Here is a 24051-nt window from a genome sequence, read left to right as displayed (position 1 = left end):
ATGCAATCTGTTCATAGTATTCAAAGTCTGTTACTTATACTACATAGAAGTGGTAAAATTAACCAATCAAAATTGGATGTGTTCCCCAGGCGTAAAGGTCAACTATCAATAACCAAGTGTTCTAAAATGACAATGTACAAACAATGTCTATGTTGCTGTATAAACATTTTCCTACTTTTCATGTTAAATATCAGAGGCAAAAGCTGCAATTCTTTGTGTGTATGTTGTAGCTGCATTTGGAAGATCCATTAGCAAAGGTGAGTTAAATCTTATGTTATCCCTTCCATCCCTGTCTGGACAGCTCACTCAGAGAGACAAGCAGCTGCAGTTTAAAGGGACTCCGAGCAGTGCAGAAACTATGGAAAGATGCACATCATTTTAAAGCTCTCTTTCTCCTCTTTCCAATGATATATAAACCGCCACCCTACGCCTTTTAGTTTTCGCTATTTTAGCGATTGAAATTGCCGCGGCCGCGATTTCGATCGCGAAAATAGAGAAAACTAAAAGGCGTAGGGCAACGATTTAGGTGTCGTCAGAAAGAGGAGAAAGAGAGCTTTAAAATGATATCCATCTTTCCATAGTTATATTGTATTACACAGGGCGACTTTTTGTCAAAGTCAGCAGCTGCATTCAGCAGAATGGAGCTGCTGACACTGGGGAAAGTGTCGCCCTGTGTAATACAATATAACTATGGCTTGATGGATATCATTTTAAAGCTCTCTTTCTCCTCTTTCTGACGACACCTAAATCGTTGCCCTACGCCTTTTAGTTTTCTCTATTTTCGCGATCGAAATCGCGGCCGCGGCAATTTCAATCGCGAAAATAACGAAAACTAAAAGACGTAGGGTGGTGGTTTATATATCATTGTAAAGAGGATAAAGAGAGCTTTAAAATGATATGCATCTTTCCATAGTTTCTGCACTGCTCGGAGTCCCTTTAAGCTAGTGAGACCTGTCATCTGCAAAAGAGAGTACACACAGGGTTAACAGATGTGGGAAGAGGGATTCCCCCGTCCCCTCATGATTCGCTGGTTAAACAACCTGGTCCGGCACCCTCTGTCAGTGAATTGTGAAAGGAATTTGATAACATGGAATGAATAGATAAACAGGGAAAGATATACAGCCGTACTTAGGAACACCTAGACAAGCTATTCCCATCCCTGCTTAAAAAAACGTTAATTGATAGTTGTCCTTTAAAGACACAGACAGCAATGAAAAAAACTGAAAATCTACTCTGTCCAGAGTTTGTTTCAGAACTGCAGCAGAGATTTCACTGTTGTAGATAATTTCAAAGTGGCAAATGGCGAGATATTTGTGTGGTCAGCTGCAAGGACAAAATACACTTATAACTATTGTACAAATTAAATCTGGCAGATATCTTCACCAACGTGCAATCCTCATCACCGGATATGCATATTCTGATGTTTAGTCAGCCCGTTTTTAGATCTAAAATCTTTCCCACACTCTAGACAGCAAAAAGGACGCTCGCCTGTGTGCTTTCTCTTATGTACAATAAGGTATCGTTTCACGGAGAAACCTCTCCCGCACTCTGAACATGAAAACGGGCGCTCCCCCGTGTGACTCCTGAAGTGTGCGAGAAGGTATCGTTTCTCGGTGAACCCTTTCCCACACTCCGAGCAGGAAAATGGGCGCTCGCCCGTGTGACTTCTGTGATGTAAAATAAGGTGTCGTTTCTCAAGGAAACTTTTCCCACACTCTGAACAGGAAAAGGGAAGCTTGCCCGAGTGGCTCTTGAGGTGTATATTCAGATTGGCTTGCCGGGTAAAACATTTCCCACACACTGAACACGAAAACAGCGCCTCCCCTGAGTGAACTCTCTGATGTAAAAGCAAACTCCTCTTCATCCTGAAACTTTTATCACACTCAGAACATGGAAATCTCTTCGTATCTCCCTCTCTAGCCGCTTCAGATTTCCCGGAAGATTCTACAGAATTAGAAGGACTACTGGATCCATCTACACAGAGAAATAGGAGTTGGATACTTGGGGTGACAAGATGTAATTTATCAGAAGACTGCCCAGAATTAGAAGGATCCAGGGATATAACCTGGTGGGAAAGTCTTTGTTGGATATTTCCTGTAACAAGGGCTCCTCCCGGAGGACACTGTGTGATGCCCTTATCTTCTGTATAACTCAGAAATAACGGAGGGGGTTCCTGCAGGGTGTCCTGAACACAGCGTCCATCTGTGGGGAAGTAATGATGCAAATAATATTAAATTCACCTTTTAATGAATGCTGGTACAGTAGACAAAAGTGTTGTGCTATCCTAGCATACCAAATACAACTAATTCAGCCATGAGCTGTTTAAGAAAGGAGATGGACCTCTCATATGGTGTACAGTATCTCCTCCTCATTCGTTGGTACTATGATGTTATACTGAGGAATGGAGGTGGACCTTTCATATGGTGTACAGTATCTCCTCCTCATTTGTTGGTACTATGATGTTATACTGAGGAATGGAGATGGGCCTTTCATATGGTGTACAGTATCTCCTCCTCATTTGTTGGTACTATGATGTTATACTGAGGAATGGAGATGGGCCTTTCATATGGTGTACAGTATCTCCTCCTCATTTGTTGGTGCTATGATGTTATACTGAGGAATGGAGATGGGCCTTTCATATGGTGTACAGTATCTCCTCCTCATTTGTTGGTGCTATGATGTTATACTGAGGAATGGAGATGGGCCTTTCATATGGTGTACAGTATCTCCCCCTCATTTGTTGGTACTATGATGTTATACTGAGGAATGGAGATGGGCCTTTCATATGGTGTACAGTATCTCCTCCTCATTTGTTGTTTAAGAAAGATCAGAGATCGAATATTGACATTGTGTTTGATATCTCCTAAACAGGATGAGAACCTTTGGCAGTGTGGTGAGTACTATCTATTCACCGCTGAGAAAACTTAAAGTTGGCTAATAGTCAGTTTAAAATTACTAAATATCCTGTAAAAACATTTTCAGCTCAAACAAGCAACTAAAAAAATTACTTTATTCTTTACTATGTATACCTTACTATGGCTATCATTCATAAAGCATTACCGCATGCGGTAATGTAGAAAACAGCTAACTTTACCAAGCTCTTAGCAAAATGTCAATTCATAAAAGCAGTTAGCGTTGTGCGGTAATTATCCTAACACGTCAGTAAATGTCAATTCATAAAGATTATCATTAGAGCAGGAAGTACTGGGACATACAATACCGCCTGCTTTGAAGAGGAGATAAGAGAGCAATAACAGCAAAGTTAATGGAGACAGATCTCCCAGGCAGCAGCAGAGTGATCAGAACAAACAAGGCTTCCCATAAATACCCCGGGCTGTGTTTTTAACCTCTTGGGCACCTGTTTTCAAATGTGTATTTCACATCAGAAAGCCTGCTTGTGTAAAGTTTCTGGAATTCCTCTATGCTGTGGCAATTAAATAGATTGTTTAGAAAGACTAATAAACAGATTCAGGGCATTCAGAAGCAGTATAACAAAACATGCACATCTAAAAAAGGTGGCTGGATAGAGTACTGGTTAAGGGCTCTGCCTTTGACATGGGAGACCAGGGTTCGAATCCTGGCTAGGTCAAGTACCTATTCAGTAAGGAGTTCAAGGCAAGACTCCCTAATACTGCAGGGTGGCCTCTTGAGCGCGTCCCAGTGGCTGCAGCTCTTGAGCGCTTTGAGTCTGACAGGAGAAAAGCGCTATACAAATGTTCGGATTATTATTATTATTATTATTAAAGGACGTTGGGGATGCCTCTTATTGTAATGCTGTCTCTGGCTCTGCACAAGAAAATGTATCAACTCAGCCAGCTACTCATTAATGTATCAACTCAGCCAGCTACTGCTCTCATTACAGACACTTTAGTTCGGTAAAACACCGCATTTCTACCGCACTGGTCAAGATTGTTATGAATTAGCACACAGAAGTCTAAAATACTGCATGCTGTATTTTCCCTCCCAGATTTTTTTTCTTACCGTACATGCTTTTATGAATGATAGCCTATGTGTTCTGAAGATCTGCTAGTTCATCTAGATCATTTGTAATTACCATGTTAGTTGCTACTAACCTTTATTCATCTCCAGAGAACATCTGTCCTCTTGAATTATTTCCATTGTTTCACCCTCCTCTGAAGTCTGCTGATTATACCCCACCTGGTTCTCCTCCTTTTCATCTTTCATAGTCCTCATCATGTCACCTTGCTCTGTAATTTGCAGATCATCACTTACATATGTCTCTTCTTTTTCTTTTTTAATTGTCCTCGTCATCATCATACCCTCCTCCATAGACTGCTGATCAACCTTCACATGTGTCTCTTCTTCCATCTTAATTGTCCCCATCCTGTCACCTTCCTCAATAGACTGCTGATCACTCCTCACATATGTCTCTTCTTCTTCCTCTTTAATTGTCCTGATGCCACCTTCCTCAGCAGACTGCTGATCACTCCTCACATAAGTCTCCTCATCTTCTTTTTTGATTGGACCCATTATTTTACCCGTCTCTGCAGACTTCTGATCATATCTGACATCTGTCTCTTCTTTTTCCTCCACTTTAATGGTCTTCATATCTCCCTCATCTGAAGTTCTCTAACATTCGTCTCCTCTTCTTGTTTAGCTTCAAATTTCTTACCAACTTCTTTTACACCCTGAACCCATAAAAAAAGTGAAAAATATATTATGTATTATCATTATATAAATTAAGAGGGCACATAAAAATATCAATTTTACAGCTTGGAATTAGTTTTGAGTCCTCAAAAAACAAGTTCCACCTACCTGATCATGGTGAGAGGTGGTATAATCTTCCAGGTCCAATCCTGGGCATAAAGAAGACTTGTATTCGCTCTTGTTGGTTTATGTGACTGGAACCATCTGTAGGAAACACACATTGACTGAATACATTGTTTCTATGTGTTTACAGAAGATGGAGAGAAATATAGGTGGACCTTTTGTATTGCTCTGTGTATTTAAAGAGAGAAGAGCAGGTCCAAATACTAAGCCTTGGGGAACATCGACAAGAAGGGGTAGAGGAAGTGTTAGCTTTGAAAAAGATCTGAAAGTAGAGGCTGCATAGATGGACAAATAGAGGGCATGTGACAATTGTGGGATATCTCTGTGGTCAGCACACAAGATGTGCGCTGACACTGCGGAAGTCCTCCACAAGCGTATTAAACGATAGAACCCAGATTTGGTGCAATGAACCTGTAGAGGGAAAAGTAAGCACAGAGACAGAATGTGTGTGTGTCCACCAATCTAGTCGCCACCCAGCGACGGTGAACACACAACAGCGGAAACCAAGTGGGAACGAAATCGCAAGAGTGGCGATTGCCAACAGCGACACAAGACTGAAAGAGCACAGAGATAGAATGTATGTGTGTCCACCAATCTAGTCGTCACCCAGCGACGGTGAACACACAACAGCGGAAACCAAGTGGGAACGCAATCGCAAGAATGGCGATTGCCAATAGTGACACAAGACTGAGCAGGACAGAGCACAAGGGTAGCAAAGACACAGCAAATAACCAAGATCAGAACATCAAGGAAAATAACAAACGCTAGCTAAACGCGAACGCCGCACTCATTCGCAACAGCGAACGCGTTTAAGCACGATCACCGCGCGTTAGGCGCCCAGTGATAAGCGTGCCACCCTAACTAACCAATGAAACACAAACACGAAATAGAGAACGCGGACGCTTGCTAAACGGTTTCCTCACTGAGCCTACAGCAAGCGTTCGTACCAGACAAGACAGACAGAAGGAGCAGCCAGTAGCAACCGCAGCTCTGGCCTACACTCCCAGGCTGAGTTCAGAAGGAACCACCGCCGATACCGCTAGGGCAAGTGCGATCCCAACAGACAGAACGATTTCCTGTCGACCGCCGCTGGCGACAAGACAATCGCAAGACAGAAGGAGTAGCCAGTTGCAACCGCAGCTCTGGCCTACACTCCCAGGCAGAGTACAGAAGGAACCACCACCGCTACCGCTAGGGCGAGTGCGATCCCAACAGACAGAACGATTCACTATCGCCAACCGATGGCGACCGTACAATCGCACAGACAAGACAAGACAGAATAGACAGTACAAATTATACACAAACTGACTGCACTAAATAGGAATGCAAGGAGCACTCCCCAAGAATTAGCTATACTAAGATAGCAATGGCTGACACTCCAGGTGAGTTCAGCAGGAACAAACCTCTATGACCAGCAAGGGATTCTGGGAGCAAAATGTATTTATACTGCAAGCCATCAAAGGAGTAAGCTAGGCAATTTGCATGACAAGTATAAGCAAATTCCTCAGCAGCAGAGCAACTCTGAAAGTTGCAAAGCGAAGACAGGTCTCTTTTCCAGAGACCTGCAACACTCAGACCTAAAGAATGGTCAAACAGCTGTCTGCCTGTGCAGACAGCTGAGCGGATCATTACAGGGCAGTGTTATAAATACTGTCGCAGTGCATGGTCTAAAATGGAACAGTCTGATCGACAGTGTCAAAAGAAAACGAAAGGTGTAAGAGAAGAAGGAGTGTGACACTGGCCACTAACCATGGTCAATGCTAATAGCAGCAGCTGGATAGTGTACTGGTTAAGGGCTCTGCCTCTGACACAGGTGACCAGGGTTGGAATCTCAGCTGTTCCTGTTCAGTTAGGAGACTTTGGGCAAGACTCCATAACACCGCTGTTCACACTGAGCTTGTCCTAGTGGCTGCAGCTCTGGCGGTTAGAGTCCGCCAGGAGGATATAAATGTTCTGTGATTCTGAGCCTGTGGTTCTAATAATAAGAGATGATGCAATGTTATGCTAATTTCTACCAAATGTATACTAAGGTCTCTACAAAGGTCCAGCAGTATAGGTCACCGCAAAGCCATGGGTCACTACTTCTGCTGATCCTCCACAAAAGTGGTGACCAGGTATTTGGAAAATGATGGCTGCTTATTATCCATCTTTATAAGCAAAAGTGGTTATTTGGGAGCATCTTTATAGAATATCTTTACTTTTGGAGGCTCCTGTGATATATAAATAGTGTACCAGAGCTGACATGTGACATGGTGAGATATGCATATACAGTGGCAAGCAGACAGACACTTACGCTGTTCTCCTTTTCTTTTTTCCCTACCTGGGTTTATAATTAGCTCTGGAACTGACAGTTTTTCTCCAGTTAGGACCCAGTCGGCTCACTGATAACAAATTACAGCTATAAAACACTTCCCTAAGCAGATACCTGGGCTTTTTACTGTGAGAGGAAACAATAAAAAGGTCAATAGTTCAAGTATTTTCACTCTGGGACTCTTAAGAAACTGCAATTGAGCAGAGACTATAGGACATTGAATATGCTCTATAAATGTTTATACATAAAATAAAACCTTGAGATATCTAAGAGTCATTTTTAGGAGTAGGAGGACAGATCCAATTGTTTATCTCATTAGTTTATTTTCATCTCTGGCCCACTTTAAATCATACCTGAACTGAAAGGGATATGGAGGCTGACAAGTAGGGATGATCACAGATATGCAAATTGTTCCAAGTTGATGCAAATCTATGCAATTGCTTATGCAAATATATGTAGCTTGAAAATGGAACAATCAATTTAAACCTGGGTTTAAATTGATTGGTCCATTTTCAAACTGCATACATTTGCATACAAATTAGCATAATTTCAGAACAATTTGCATCTCATTGATCATCCCTACTGACAAGTTCCTTTTAAACAATTTTCACCAAACATGAAGCACGGGGTTTTATATGGCCACTCCTCTCAGTCCATGGACGCGTATACCGCACATGGAGTTGAACACTTAGGCCTCCTTTCCACGAACTGTTGAGCTGTGTGCTCAGCAAGCAGTTACCAGGCAGCAGTAAGCAGTCATCATGCAGCAACAAGCAGTTACCAGGCAGCAGTGAGCAGTTGAGAGAGTTTGAGAGGCATTTCACTGCCTATCGACAGTCCGTGGAAAGGAGGGCTCACTCTCTTCATAGCACAGATGCGGATGCATATTTCTTATGGTCCATAGTTGATGTTTGTATACAGCGTGCCTCTGAGTCTGTGTCAGGCAGTCTTTTATGTGATTTGGAATCCTGAAATTATGTCCATACGCATTGTCCGCAACTCTAAAGATATTTTGACTGAAGAATAAACAGAGAATTTGTTCATATAAAACCGCGTGCTTCTTGTTTAGTGAAAAGTGATCGCTGCTGTACTTTGGGGTAGAACAGAACTACTTATCTTATTGTGTATATAGTTCCTTTTAAACAATGCACATTGCCTGGCTATCCTGCCTCTAATACGTTTAGCCATAGACCCTGAACAAGCATGCAGATCAGGTGCTTTGACTGAAGTCTGACTGGATTATCTGCATGCTTGTTTCAGACATCACTGCAGCCACAGAGATCAGCAGAACAACCAGGTAACTGGTGTTGCTTAACTTCCCCAGGACCGCCTCACGCCAATGGGCGATAGCCACTGTGGCAGCCCCAGGACCGCCTAACGCCGATTGGCATCAAGTCCTGGGGCTGCAGTTTGCAGGAGATCGCGCGCAGGATGCACGCGCATCTCCTGCTCGGGGGCGGAGCTCCGCCCCGCCTTCAGCTCGGGAGACTGTTAGACGGCGTAATCGCCGTCTATTTACACATACAGCACTGCGATCAGCAGCAGCACTGCACTGGGGACAGCCGTGTGACACGGCTGTCCCCCTGGGGCACTTGGGAGCGATCGGCTTTCATAGGCAGAAATAGGGCAGCCTCCATATCCCTCTCCATTCAGGTGAGCTGTAAGGAGAGGTAGTGTTTGTCTTACTTTTCCTGAAGAACTAGGCCAGTGTTGACTGGAAACGAGTTTATTCAAGTATTAAAATAGACGTTTTCCGGGATCTTACCAGCTTCCTCTGGCCAATCTGACCACAGTGCCTTGCAGTTTTGGCCAATGAGAGTGAGCCAAAGGAGTGAGGAGATGCTAGGATGAGCCCGGGAAAGACTTTTTATATATGCGCATAGAAATTGGAAATGTGTAAGTGCACAACTTTTTAACCTTTTAAATAAAGACGCATTTACACTATGTTAAGCCTGATTGAGTTTAGGAAGTGATCTGCTGCAAGAAATGATCGTGACTCGTATACAAGCGCTGTTTGCTGATCTGTACTGGGTTGGCAGAAGGATCTGGTGAGAGGCTTGAGCTATTGCTTGGTGGAGGATCACTGGGCTCTTGCAGTAAAATCCGGGAGCACCGGTGATAGTTCATATGCTCAAGTCATACAGTGTTACACTATTGCCATTTTAATTCTGTTTTGCATGCATGGAGTTTTGAAGATTGGAGGAGGAATAGCTGCAGGATTCCTGGTATACTGGCAAGGCCATAGGCACAGATTGCTGATCTTAATCTGGTCACCCACACAATCTGGTGAGCGTACTAAATTACTATTTGATGCATGAGAGACTGCGGAATAAACTAAAGATACCGTCAAGTATACTGGAGGACATTTTAGGAGAGTGTTTGTGGACTCTGTTGATGTTTATAATGCTGAAGGGACACTGTTCAGATGTATAGGGATACTGTGCTATTGTGCTATTCTGAATTTTGTTTTCTGTATTTAGCCTTGTTGAATGAGAGTGAGCACCTTCCTAGTTCTTCAGGACACTACCTCTCCTTTTGAACCTTTTTATACACATTTGGTACCTCCAAAAGTGCTTTTTGTAAAGTTGAAACACACCTCAGTTGGGAGTTTGAAGTTTTGTTCTTTTAGGCTGCTTTCACAGTGGGACGTTACAGGCGCACGTTAGTGCAGCCTGTAACGCAGCCCACCGCATAGCAATGAATAATCAATGGGCTGTTCACAGTGCCCACGTTGCGTTACATTGTAGCACTTTACGTTATTTCAAAGTGCTGCATGCTGTGCGTTCTACGCGGCTAAGCCGTGTTAGACTGTTTGCACATACTCAGTAGGTCTCCCCCTCCTCCACGGCCAGGCACATGGCTAATTAATATTCACTGCACGGTGTGACGTGCAGTGTTTACTTCCTTGAGCGCCGCTCTGTGCGGCGATTGGCCGGCGGGACCACGTGATGTAAGAGTACGCATCACGGCAGCCAGAGTGAGCTGCACAAAGCGGCTCACTCTGACGTCCACATCCAAGAGCACCAGGCGTTGCGTTAGGGGCACGTTATGCGACCATAACGTCCCCTAAAACGCAACGTCTTGGTGTGTAAGTAGCCTTAACTTCCCTCTGAGGCTGGTTTTACATTTGTTTTTTGTGTTGCGTTGCAATGCTCCTGGCGCTTCCCACCACAACGCAAACAACGACTGGCGGCGAATGACGGCTCACCCTGCTGCAGCTTTAATTCCCAGCGGTGGTAAATACTATTACCCCTCCGAGTCACACCCTTATACAGTGTGCGCACTATAGCATTACTGCTATAACGGCGCCCAGCTCAAGCACTGAAACCACCTGGTTTGTGCCATCACTACCTCTCACTTCCTCTAGAGAAGCGATTATTGGCCGCTAGACACCAGGGAACTGTATAGAGGAGGAAGAGGGGCCATTACACAACAGGGAACTGTATAGAGGAAGGGAGCGGTACTAGACACCAGGGAACTGTATAGGGGAGGGAGGGATACTAAACACCAGGGAACTGTATAGGGGAGGGAGGGGTGTTAAACACCAGGGAACTGTATAGGGGAGGGAGGGGTGCTAAACACCAGGGAACTGTATAGGGGAGGAAGAGGGAGTACATTTGAAATCGGCACCGGTAGACTTGGGCGCAGGATACAGCCGGTATATGGCTGGTCCTGCTTCTGCACAAGTCTGGGCTGATTTAATTACTATTCCCCCTCCAGGCAGCCATGGATAGTGGGGGAATGAAATAATTCGGCTTCCACCTGCTCTCCCACCCTCCTGAAGGACTTCCTACATCTTATTGGGGCTTTACTTCTGGTCTATCTATGGCCACTAAGGAACAGCGTTCCCTTAGGAGTAACACTCCTGCATCTGCCTTGACTAATGTCACTGACAAAGGACTTTCCAAAGTGAACAAGGAACCAGTCCTGCGGCATATTGATGTCATCAAGGACACTCTGGCACACAAAGATGTGAAAGCTAACGATCTACCAACAACCATCCCTGTTGCCACCCAGCCTGTCATCCAGCCTGTCCAACTGCATTACCTGGTTGAGGATCGTAGTGGGGGCGCTGCTGCGAGCGGGTCCACGGAGACGCAGACCGGATCGTCTGTCGTCATGAGAGCTTGGCCCCGGCTACTGGAGGAGAGTGGATTGCGGTGCAGCGGTGCCGGAGCGGAAGGGAACCGCCGACATTCCATTGGTTCCTGGTCCGGCCGCTCAGCATGGGGGGAAGTGACGTCTAACTTCGGGACATGCGCACAGGACCGCTCCTATCCGGCTGGTGGCATGTCGACAGCGTCTGGAGAGATTTCAGGACAACCTAGACCGCATTACAGGGAGATGGTAAGAGATCTTCTAAATCACTCAGACATTGCCCCTGCCACTCTCCACGCAGTCATTTCGAACTCTGCCAGCGCAGCATGTGCGCCTCCCTCCCATGTACCCCCTGAAACTGGTGTATCTATGGGGGATGGGTCCTCGACTCAGGGGAATTTGGAACTATCCCTTGTTAAGGACATAGGCCCGCATACTGTGGGACTACTCTCTGGCCCAGATTGTGCTGCTACCTCGTGCACTAGCAGCACAAACACAGATATTGGTACCAGGGAGAAACATATTATCCCCTTGGGGAGCCTTGCATATGATCAGGACCGTTGCCACAAATTTGCTACAGTTTTCTCTAGGAACTTGAATGTATCAGCTTTAGACCCTGATTTAAATATGAGGACTGCCTTTCTGCGATTGGAGGATATTTTGGCAAAAGAAACCAAAGTGTGGTGGGACTTGTCCAGCCTAAAACAGTATGTGGCGGAAGGGATAATTCCTCGGGGACGTCGCATCAAAAAAGTCCCAACCACAGTATATTCTGACCAATTTGTCATCGAATGGAATGAAATATTGACTGATTGTTCTTTAAAATTGATGCGCCTTATTATATCCTATGAGGAAAGTAAACTCATTGAACTAAAATTGAAAGTAGATGATATTAACCACCCTGGCGTTCTATTAAGATCGCCAGGGCGGCTGCGGGAGGGTTTTTTTTAAATAAAAAAAAAACTATTTCATGCAGCCAACTGAAAGTTGGCTGCATGAAAGCCCACTAGATGGCGCTCCGGAGGCGTTCTTCTGATCGCCTCCGGCGGCCAAAAGTAACACGGAAGGCCGCAATGAGCGGCCTTCCGTGTTTTGCTTACTTCGTCGCCATGGCGACGAGCGGAGTGACGTCATGGACGTCAGCCGACGTCCTGACGTCAGCCGCCTCCGATCCAGCCCTTAGCGCTGGCCGGAACTATTTGTTCCGGCTGCGCAGGGCTCAGGCGGCTGGGGGGACCCTCTTTCGCCGCTGCTCGCGGCGGATCGCCGCAGAGCGGCGGCGATCAGGCAGCACACGCGGCTGGCAAAGTGCCGGCTGCGTGTGCTGCTTTTTATTTGGTCAAAATCGGCCCAGCAGGGCCTGAGCGGCACCCTCTGGCGGTAATGGACGAGCTGAGCTCGTCCATACCGCTAAGGTGGTTAAGAGTACTATTTGTAAATCGCATAATATAGAAATGTATGACACACTAAACAAGCAAATGCTAGATAATATAATGAAAATGGAAATCATGATTACGGATATGAAACGCACTAAATATATCAGAGATACTGATGATTATGCCAAAAAGGTTGTTTATGAGTGGGGACGTTGGGAGGGTGCACCCAAGTCGCCCGGGTTGCACCGCCCAAGGTCGCGGTCCCGCGACAAACGCAATAGGCGCAGGGTTAGTTTCAGTTCCCCAGAGGTTACGGATGTTCAAGAAACATCTGTGACTGCTGTGGATAATTCCCAGACAGGGGTTCAACCACTAACTGGGGGCAACCATTTGGAGCAGCAAGCTGAGTCAAAAAACTTGCCAGGTCAGCCATCCTATTACAGGAGACACAGATACTACAGGAAGAGGGGGGGCGGCCGAGGAGGAAAACGCGGAGGGCAGGTGTAAGAAACCACAATAAGCACACTGTACCCTCTCATAATGGTGAATTAATGAACAATGTTGTCAATTTGTCTAAATATGTTTTAAGTGATGCAGAAATAAAAATCCTTTCCAAAGGTTTGTCATTTGCACCTACTTGTCATTTAAACGTTTTTGAGACTCTCCTGGATGTTAATAAATTTGTTAGGTCACTCTTATTAAAGAAACATTTTGACCAAGGAGTTAACACCCCACAGGTCAGATCTCCTTTGCAGACTTTTGACATACCCAATATTGGGGACTTCAGTGATACCCGTGCTAGGTGGACATTGGACGCTTTGTCGTCTGATAGCACGGGTATAGTAACCCTGAATGATGCCAAATTGTTCTGCACAAAAAATCCGGATTTTTATCCAATTATGGAGAGGACTTTACATGTTGAAAACTTTCAGGAACTGGTAGAGAAAGATCTTCTCAAGTTGGCCGGTAGTTTGGACGGTGCCTGTCCATCTAATATCACTGCTGCTGAGCGATTAGCCCTGAGGAGTCTGCGGAATAATGACAAAATTGTCATCAGAAACGCAGACAAGGGGGGATCGGTGGTCGTTCTCGATAGTGATATGTACAGAAATGAGGCTCTTAGACAGCTGGGGGATAGTGATACTTACATGGTCTTGAGGACCGATCCCACTATGGATTTCCAGCAGAAATGATTGAGCCTTCTGTCTTGTGGTGAAAGTATGGGCATTTTAGATCACAAGATGAAGGACTATTTGGGGGTAAAATCCCCTGTTGTGCCCATCTTTCACCACTTGCCTAAAATTCATAAGTCGGGCTCCCCTCCCGAGGGGAGGCCCATTTTGGCAGGCATCGGTTCACTAGGGGAACGTCTGGGTTGTTGGGTGGATTCCTTGTTACAGCCCCTAGTCAAACGGTTACCGGGTTATGTAAAGGACACCAAACACTTGTTAGCTAGCTTGGAAGCATTCCAGTGGCAAGAAAAACACTCATGGATCACCATAGATGTTAAATCTTTGAATTCCTGCATTCCCCATAACTTGGCGCTACAAGCATTGGATTTTCACCTTACCCGCTACTCAGACTATTCCGGTAACCTCTGTATGTTCATCTTGATGGCCGTCGAGTACCTCCTGGCCCACAACTATTTCATGTTTGACGGCAGGTTCTTCCTCCAGAGGCGCGGTGCCTCCATGGGCGCTAAATTCTCACCATCCCTTGCCAATCTCTACATGGGGTGGTGGGAGGAGCGCTATGTCTTTGGAGGAACCTGCCGTCTGCTGGATGACGTTGTGTGGTACGGGAGGTACATTGACGACCTGTTACTCATTTGGAGTGGTGACACTTCGGGGGTAAGATCTCTGGTTGATTACTTTGATAGTAACAACCAGAACCTCCAGTTCACCCATTCTACCAGTAAAGAGTCCATTAGTTATCTAGATCTCACTCTGAGGGGCGATCCCAGTCGGGGCATTATTGTAACCTCCACCTATAGGAAACCATGTAGTGGCAACACTCTTTTGAGGGCAGATAGTTGCCATCCCGGTCATACCATACCCGGTATACCTGTGGGCGAGTTCGTAAGGGCTAAGCGAAATTGCTCTGACCCATGCGAATTAAAGCAAGAACTGGATATGGTAGAGGCTCGCCTTAAGGCGAGGGGGTATCCAGGTTGGTGTATCAAGCGGGGTAGAACTAGGGTAACTAGAAGGTCCAGAATGGACCTCGTAAATCCGCCAGAACCCCGCCAACAAGAACCCCCTAGACCAACCTTTGTGACCATGTACTCATCCGAATATAAGAAAGTTATTGACATTATCACCAGGTATCTTCCAGTCCTGCAGGCGGATGGCGGTCTCATGCCAGTTTTGAAAGATGGTGTTAGGTTCTCAAGCAGAAGAGCCCCAACTTTGGGACAGGTCTTGTCCCCTAGTTTATTCAATTCCAGGCCAGTAGATAAGACTTGGTTGTCGACTGTTGGTTCTCGCAAGTGTGGCATCTCGACCTGCAAATATTGCCGAGTACACAGCAAAACCAAGGTTGCTGTCTCTCTCTCAGTGGGCCGCAGCTTTAACATTAAACAATTTATTAATTGCGGCACTAAACATGTTGTGTACCTCATTACTTGCGGGATATGTTCCCTGCAGTATGTGGGGTGCACTATCCGGCCCTTGAGAGAGAGGATAGCGGAACACTATCTGGGTGCGGGCTGGCATACCTCAAAAATCAGCAATGTGGCGAAACATTTCCGAGAGGTCCATGGGGGAGATATGACTAGCTTTTCTTTTTGTGGTATCGAGAGAGTCACTCCATCTTATAGAGGTGAAGATCTACATAAAAGATTATTGCGAAGGGAAGCCATGTGGATTTTCGTATTAAATACTAGAACTCCATATGGTTTAAATGCCAGATGGGACCTTGCCACTATTACTTAATTCCTATCTCTATTCTTATGAGAAATTGTTTTTGACTTTGTAGAATTAGTCCTTATAGGTCAGCATTTGAGAACGCCGTTCACTGTTTTTATTCTGCATTTTATGCATTTTTTATTCTTGTATATTTGTATATGTGTTTTAATTTTGCATTCAAGCCCAAATTGACTCCTCCCCGGCAGGGCGGGATCATGGGCGGGCATCCTACACACATACTCCTACATATATGTCTAGATGGTCATTTGTTTGTTAGCTATGATTAAGGACGGTTAGTCCGAAACATGTCAGCTATGTGATGTTTGCCCTGGATGTTCTTGGATATGTCCATTAAATAAAGGAAATCTTCACTGACAAGTGCGGACCATTTCTCCTTCTTGTGACTTTTGGACTTGCTAACCAGGTCGTGCACTGTCGTGGATTTTGGTGGGATGTAGCGGTGTCCACTCCATACAAGTGTCGCAAACAACGACTGGCGGCGAATGACGGCTCACCCTGCTGCAGCTTTAATTCCCAGCGGTGGTAAATACTATTACCCCTCCGAGTCACACCCTTATACAGTGTGCGCACTATAGCATTACTGCTATAACGGCGCCCAGCTCAAGCACTGAAACCACCTGGTTTGTGCCATCACTACCTCTCACTTCCTCTAGAGAAGCGATTATTGGCCGCTAGACACCAGGGAACTGTATAGGGGAGGAAGAGGGGCCATTACACAACAGGGAACTGTATAGAGGAAGGGAGCGGTACTAGACACCAGGGAACTGTATAGGGGAGGGAGGGGTACTAAACACCAGGGAACTGTATAGGGGAGGGAGGGGTGTTAAACACCAGGGAACTGTATAGGGGAGGGAGGGGTGCTAAACACCAGGGAACTGTATAGGGGAGGAAGAGGGAGTACATTTGAAATCGGCGCCGGTAGACTTGGGCGCAGGATACAGCCGGTATATGGCTGGTCCTGCTTCTGCACAAGTCTGGGCTGATTTAATTACTATTCCCCCTCCAGGCAGCCATGGATAGTGGGGGAATGAAATAATTCGGCTTCCAGCGATTGCTGGAGGCCGAATTATTATGTTTTTAAGCAACCTCGGCTCCGTCTTCTGACGGAGCCGACGTTACTCACTGAGCGATTCAATAGGAATGATTCCTATCGAAGTCAATGGAGGCGCCGGCTGCGCCCAAATCTAGCAGCGCTGAAAAGCACTGCTCCGAGGAAGAGGGGCCATTACATAACAGGGAACTGTATAGGGGAGGGAGGGGTACTAAACACCAGGGAACTGTATAGGGGAGGAAGAGGGGCCATTACATAACAGGGGACTGTATAGGGGAGGGAGGTGACCACTAGACATTGTAGTTGGCCTGCGACTGGGTCCCAATTTCAATTGTGGCCCACTGTGTAGTTGAGTTTAACATCCCTGGTCTATGGCTAAGGGTATTAGAGGCAGAGGATCAGCAGGACAGCCAGGCAATCTGCATTGTAATAAATATGGCAGCCTTCGTATCCCTCTGACTACTTCCTTTTACAGGATACTAGTTGCCTGGCAGTCCTGCTGATCCCCGGAATGCAGATGTTTCTGACAAGATCAGCCACATGCTTATTTCGGGTGTGTGATTCAGATAGTATTGCAGTGAGAATGGGCAGCAGGGCTACCAGGCAACTGGTATGGTTTAAAAGGAAATAAATATGGCTGCCTCCATATCCCTCTCACTTCAGGTTCCCAACGAACACATCAAGCTGCAGGAGAGAATATTATCAGCATTAAAGTGAACAAGAGGTGGCCAAATAGGCAAATAAAAATCAGCAAATTATTTCAAAGAATCATACAGGCAATGCTGAGAGTGAAAGCAGTGCAAACCTATATTCTGAGACAGCAGGCGGCTAATGTCAGTTATGGGTGGAGAGCAGGCAGACAGAGCATGGAAGGCTGAGGGGTAATGCCAGTTATGGGTGGAGTGCATGTAGGCAGACAGAGCATGGAAGGCTGAGGGGTAATGCCAGTTATGGGAGGAGTGCATGCAGGCAGACAGAGCATGGAAGGCTGAGGGGTAATGCCAGTTATGGGTGGAGTGCAGGCAGGCAGAACATGGAAGGCTGAAGGGCAATGCCAGTTATGGGTGGAGTGCATGTAGGCAGAGCATGGAAGGCTGAGGGGTAATGCCAGTTCTGGGTAGAGTGCAGGCAGGCAGAGCATGGAAGGCTGAGGGGCAATGCCCGTTATGGGAGGAGTGTAGGCAGGCAGGCAGAGCATGGAAGGCTGAGAGGTAATGCTAGGTATGGGTGGAGTGTAGGCAGGCAGAGTATGGAAGGCTGAGGGGGAAATGCCCGTTATGGGAGGAGTGTAGGCAGGCAGGCAGAGCATGGAAGGCTGAGATGTAATGCCAGTTATGGGTGGAGTGCAGGCAGAGCATGGAAGGCTGAGGGGCAATGCCAGTTATGGGTGGAGTGCATGTAGGCACACAGAGCATGGAAGGCTGAGGGGTAATGCCACTTCTGGGTAGAGCGCAGGCAGGCAGGCAGAGCATGGAAGGCTAAGATGTAATGCCAGTTATGGGTGGAGTGCAGGCAGGCAGGCAGAGCATGGAAGGCTGAGGGGCAATGCCAGTTATGGGTGGAGTGCAGGCAGGCAGAGCATGTAAGGCTGAGAGGTAATGCTAGGTATGGGTGGAGTGTAGGCAGGCAGAGTATGGAAGGCTGAGGGGAAATGCCCGTTATGGGAGGAGTGTAGGCAGGCAGAGCATGGAAGAAGAGAAATCCAACTTTGGGTAAAGAGCAGGCAGAACTTGGAAGGCTGAAGGGTAATGCCAGTAATAAGTGGAGTGCCAGCAGGCAGAACAATGATGGCTTAGGGGTAATGGCAGTTATGGGTGGAGTGCAGGAAGCAGAGCATAGAGGCCTGAGATTAATGCCAGTCATAAGTGAAGTGCAAGCAGGCAGAGCATGAAAGGCTGAGGGGTAATTCCAGTTATAAGTGGAGTGCAGGCAGGCAGAGCATGGAAGGCTGAGGGGAAATGCCAGTTATGGCATAGCACCCAACTGTCACTCTTTTGGAGGGACAGTCCCTCTTTCCTCCTCATTTGTGCCTCTTTCAGGACTGATGTACATATCTGTGTTAATATATGTATTTTTTCAACTGAAAAATGCATTTTATTGACTTTAAACTTTATTCCCATCCTTTAAATTGATATGTTTCTTATTTTCAAATGTTACAAAGAAAGAAAAGGATCGGTGTGGTTTAAATGATAAAATACCATATTTTTCTTATGAACTTTTTATGGTATGCATGACCAGGGGTGTGTTGGGGGCGTGATTAGGGGCATGACTAGCTGTGTGGCTTAAGTGTCCCTCTTTCTTACCTCAAAAAGTTGGGAGGTATGGGTGGAGTTCAGGCAGAGCATGGAAGGCTGAGGGGGGTAATGCCAGTTATGGGTGGAGTGCAGGCAGGCAGAGCATGGAATAATAAGGGACTAAAGCCAGTTATGGATAGAGTGCAGGCAGAGCATGGAAGCCTAAGGCCCGGTTCACACTTGCGGTGGCCCTCCGGAATCGCCGTGCCGGAGCCGCACCGCCTGCAGAACGGACGGAACGGACGCACGGCATAGCAATTAAAGCCTATGCGTCCGTTCACATGGGTCCGTTCTGCAGAACCGGAGCCGGACCGGATCCGGGCCGGATCCGGACTCCGGCCTCCGTTCCAACATGCGCTATTTTTTCATCCGGCCCCTCCGGCAGCCGTATCCGGGGCGGAGCCGGACTGCACCATCCGGCCAATACAAACAAATGGGAACCGGAGGCCGCACAACACACTGGCTGAGAAATCCGGATCTTCTACCCCACTTCCTATGCGGATTTTTGCGGCGATATTGGCTGGGGACACATGGGCAAGCATTTTGGAGTGGAGCAGCACGAGCTGGAGGTGTTGGCAGGATGTTGGCAGCATGTCGGAGGTGGAGGTGAGTGCTAAACAGCAGAGGGCCTGATTCCACAGGTCCCCCTTCTGCTGACCTCCCAGACCCCAACATTTTTTTTTTTTTTTACGTATATTTTGCCAAACGGATCCGGATCGCATCCTGATTGCCACCTGATGCAACCTGACCGGATCCGGATCGGATCCGGATCAGAACCGTACGGTTCCGATCCGGATCCGGTCCGGTCATCCGGTCCGTTTGGCAAACAACCGCTAATGTGAACCGGGCCTTAGGGGTAATGCCAGTTATGGGTGGAGTTCAGGCAGAACATGGAAGGCTGAGGAGAAATGCCAGCTATGGGCGAAGAGCAGGCAAGCAGACAGAGCATGGGAAGCTGAGGGGTAATGCCAGTTATGGGTGGATTGCATGCAGGCAGAGCATGGAAGGCTGAGGGGCAATGCCAGTTATGGGTGGAGTGCATGCAGGCAGAGCATGGAAGGCTGAAGGGGTAATGCCAACTCTCGGTGGGATGCAGGCAACCAGAACTTGGAAGACTGAGCGTTAGTGCCAGTTATGGGTGGAGAGTGCATACCTGAGGAGAGATCTGTAGGACTAGGGAGTTTCTTCCCCTCTGATTAGTCCCAACAGCGTTTCCTTTGCACTTCCGTCCACCTCACCTCTAACCTCTCCACCCTTCCTTGTATGTGCTTTCCCCGTGCTATAGTATTATTTTTCTATAACATAGATTGCCATCTTGTGGTCAATATACAAACTGCAGCCTTTGCACTTCACATGCAATTTGTGGAAAACTCCAACAGTAGATACCCGTTTTCTCAGGCCTCTTTTCCACGAGCAGTTGAAGCAGCATAGGCAGTAAAATGCCTCTCAAACTGCTCATTGCCACCTAGTAACTGCTTGCTGAGCACACAGCTCAACTATCCATGGAAAAGAGGCATTATAACCACATTAAATGGTCATCGGCTGCACAGGAGATGGGCCTTGTATTACATGTAGTAAGTCGAGGGGCGTGGATGGGTGGGGACCTGTGCCTATATTTGAGGTGCCCAAAAGAAGCAGATGCCCTTCCTTATGAACTGCTGTGGAGAGTTACTTGGATGTAATTGGGATGCTTTGAGGGAATCAGGGGCATAACAATAGACACTGCAAGGGATGCAGCTGCAGGGGGGCCCAGAAGCAATGGGGGGCCCCATGAGGGTAAATGTTTATTTTCCCTGGCCTGAGAGACTGACAACTAAGAGAAAAAAAATTCTGCTCTCTGCACAATTGTTCTAGGAATCATACAAAGTTTTGCAGACACAGATTGGTAGACAGTCCCTATTCAGTGTGCAGCAGGGTCTTGTGTACAGGGCGCAGACCCAAGCCTCTCCACCCCCTCTCCAAGTGCTGTGTACTGTAGTGATGTTGGAGAAGTCTGCAGAGCCAGTTCTGCTCCATCAGAGGTGGACAGAGTGTAATAAGCTGAGGCTGGGAGCACACTTGTCTGTCGGCTTTCTGTATGCTTTTTCTGCACACTATGTGTGTCTGTATGTGTGCAAACATGCACATTGTATCACAGAAGTTATTGTAACTTATAGAGAGAATGACTGCATTGCTTCATTGCTGCCTGTTTTTATCTGCATGGGGAAAACACATTCAAGTGTGCCACTAGCCAATTTAAAAACACTGGTTCTTAGTTTACCTGTGCAGAAAGCGAGGGGGGGGGGGAGGGGCCCCATCCAAAGTTTCGCAGGGGGGGACCAGTGATTTCTAGTTACACCCCTACAGGGAATCTAGCAGAATAATCAGGGGTCTTGCTTTTATGATGGCTGGTAGATAGAGGCTGCCTGTCATATCGATTTCCCTTTAAAGGATACCACAGCTGAAAATAAAGATAACTGCAATGTGTGGGGGGTTAAAAGTACATTGGAACGCACACGCAGCCCAGATTAGACGAAGGACTGTACACCATATGAAAGGCCTCTACTGGGGATATCTAGAGGGGTGCAAGCATGACTCATGCCATGGGTGCCACAGCACCATGCCTGCTCCTACATCCCTCATGCCTAACGTTGAAAGGCGTTAGGAAGGTGGCAGGCCCAGGACCGCCGAAAGCCGAAAGGTGTTAAGTCCTGGTGGTGGGGTTTTGCAGGCAATCGCCACTAGGAGACTGTTAGACAGTGAAACCGCCGTCTATTTCCATTGTACAGTGCTGGGATATATGGCAACGCTGTATTGTGGGACAGCCGTGTCACTCGTCTGTCCCCTAGAGAGGCTCCGATAGTGATCCCATCTCAAAGGCTGATGTCTATGACAGCCGATTGCTGTCACTGGCTTAATAAAAAAGTTATTTTTAATTAAAAAAAGGACAGTAAAAAAAAAAAAAAAAAACAACAGCAACAAACAGCAGAAGCGATCAGAGCCCAGCAACAGAAAGCTCTGTTGCTGGGCAGAAAGGGGGGGGGGGGAAGATTCATGTGTGTGCTAAGTTGTATGGCCGTGCAGCACAAGTTAAAGCTGCAGAGCACTAAATTGTAAAAAAAAATAGCCTGGTCACTAGGGGGTGTAAGCCTGTGGTCCTAAACTGGTTATATGAAGGCAAAATTATACTTAGTATAGTGTTTTCAGCTAATGGCAGCATAGCGTGCGTAATCAATCAAGTTTAGGTTAGAGGAGCGGTCGCTATGCTGTGCATAGTGAGTGCTAGTAACTTACGTTGGCTACATCTCAATAATGGGCACTCTGCTGCTTGTCCCACCCTAAACTACTTCGGGTCCAGTGGTTTCAAAGGATGAGATCCCTGCCTTCTGATTGGCCCAATAGGCTTCCTGTCAAGTGACAAACAGCATATTGGGCCAATCAGAGTTACTAGCACTCGCTATGCACAGCATAGCGAGTGCTCCTCTACCCAAACTTGATCATGCCTGGCCTGGGGAGTGTAGTGAATAAGTGAACCCAAAACCAAGTGAGATCCTTTGTTACTGTAAGTCTGAACTAGTTGGCTGCTAAAACACAAAATAATGAACACAGACACATATTCCAAGGCTGGAGTATAACAAAGTTTTATTTACAGAAGATATGAAACATATTTACTTACGTAAACATATACTGATGAGATTGTATCTATTCTCCTACTCCAAAAATACATTTTTTACATATTCACCTGTTTAATGTTATGATTGAAGCTTCAAAAGAGTAGATTTAATGTTTTATTGACCATTCTAATCTATCTCCTGCACTCAGAGGCTGTTCTCTTTCAGGCTTCCTGGAAGGTGAGGTATGTGGATGCACTTGATGTGACCTCATACAAACAAGGTAGTTTGGAGGCGCCCTACTTATAAAGTAACTGCTATACAAAATGAAAAAGGACAGGAATGTATTCTTACCTCTCCTGAAAAAATGAAAGGGACCAGAATGATTAGATAATGGCCCCTGTGTAAAATGTTACCCCTTGAGGACAGCAGTGTTAAACCCCCCTAAAGACAAGGCCATTTCTCACTTAATAGGCCACTGCAGCTTTAAGGCCTTGCTGCAGGGCTGTCCAACTCAGCACACAAGTGATTTCTCCCCCCCCCCAAACAGAGCTTTCTGTTGGTAGGGTCTGATCACCCCCCAGATGTTTATTTATTTTTTTATAAATATTTGTTTTTATTTTTGATTAACTATACCTATTTTTTAATACTCCCCACTTCTTCCCTTCCCCCTCCAGCCAATGAGCGTGATCACCTGTCATAGGCTTCAGCCTATGACAGCCGATCACTTCCCTGCTTTTGGAGGGGACAGCAGTGTCACGCGGCTGTCTCCAGTACAGCGCTGCCTTACATCACAGTGCTGTACAGCAATAAAAGTCGGCGGTTTCGCTTCTAACAGACTGAAGACGGAGCGGAGCTCTGCCATCAGAGTGGGGATGCGCACGCATTAGCGTGTGCAATCGCCCGCAAACCATGCCCCAAAGGACCTTACGCCGATCGGCGTTAGGTGGTCCTGGGGCTGCCGCTGTGTTTACACCCGTCTGCGTGATGCGGTTGGCAAAAGGTTAAAGGAAACCTAAAAAGGAATTAAGTCTCAGGATTTATACTTACCTGGGGCTTCCTCCAGCCCTCTTGAGGCCATTCTGTCCCTCGCCATCTCTCCGGGCCGCTCAGGTCCCTCGCTGGATGGCCTGGAACACTGGCAGAGTTGCACTTAATTCCGCATGTGCAGACCGCTCCCAGCCATGCATGATGAAGCGCATCTTTGTCGGTGTTCCGGGCCTCCCAGCGGGGGACTGGATCTGCCCGGAGAGATGGAGATGCAACGACTGGCCTCAAGGAGACTGGAGGAAGCCTCAAGTATAAATCCTGATACTTCATTCGTCTCAGGTACATTTGCTTTGTGGTCCATGTGTCAGATTGACTCTTTATATGGGTCAGTGTAGACCTGTATGTTAAGAGTTCTTCTACTCATTCCTCCTGGGGGCGAGATCTATCAGACCTCTTACACAGTCCATAATGTAAACTTTCTTTCCAGCACAACATGGAGGGGGGGGGGGGGGGGTTCCCTGTTCCCTGGGACTATCCTGGCTTTACTGTGAACCTTGGAGACACTGGGACAGGAAAAGTGGTACAACAAAAAAGTTGAGATTTCACAATTCTGCAAATTTCAA

General features: G+C 46.7%; 1 protein-coding gene across 2 annotated transcripts; it reads right to left on the bottom strand.

Moving 5' to 3' along the window:
• Positions 1 to 941: 941 nt before the first annotated feature.
• On the bottom strand, positions 942 to 20077 carry LOC137535137 (zinc finger protein 614-like). 2 transcript variants are annotated; one of them, XM_068256953.1, is made up of 4 exons: positions 20002 to 20077; positions 4777 to 4872; positions 4074 to 4649; positions 942 to 2202 (listed from the first exon to the last, which is right to left on the bottom strand). In XM_068256953.1, exons 3-4 carry the CDS (start codon positions 4567 to 4569, stop codon positions 1400 to 1402), a joined length of 1299 nt encoding a protein of 432 aa, XP_068113054.1. In that variant the 5' UTR covers positions 4570 to 4649; positions 4777 to 4872; positions 20002 to 20077; the 3' UTR covers positions 942 to 1399. The 2 variants fall into 2 exon arrangements, with proteins under 2 accessions (XP_068113054.1, XP_068113055.1); XM_068256954.1 differs by lacking the exon at positions 20002 to 20077 and adding an exon at positions 7112 to 7195.
• Positions 20078 to 24051: the final 3974 nt, after the last annotated feature.

The sequence above is a fragment of the Hyperolius riggenbachi genome, chromosome 10 (genome assembly GCF_040937935.1).
Source record: "Hyperolius riggenbachi isolate aHypRig1 chromosome 10, aHypRig1.pri, whole genome shotgun sequence".
In the NCBI taxonomy this organism is placed as follows: domain Eukaryota; kingdom Metazoa; phylum Chordata; class Amphibia; order Anura; family Hyperoliidae; genus Hyperolius; species Hyperolius riggenbachi.
Note: the sequence above shows the minus strand (reverse complement) of the source record. Positions and strands in the feature narration are given on the sequence as shown.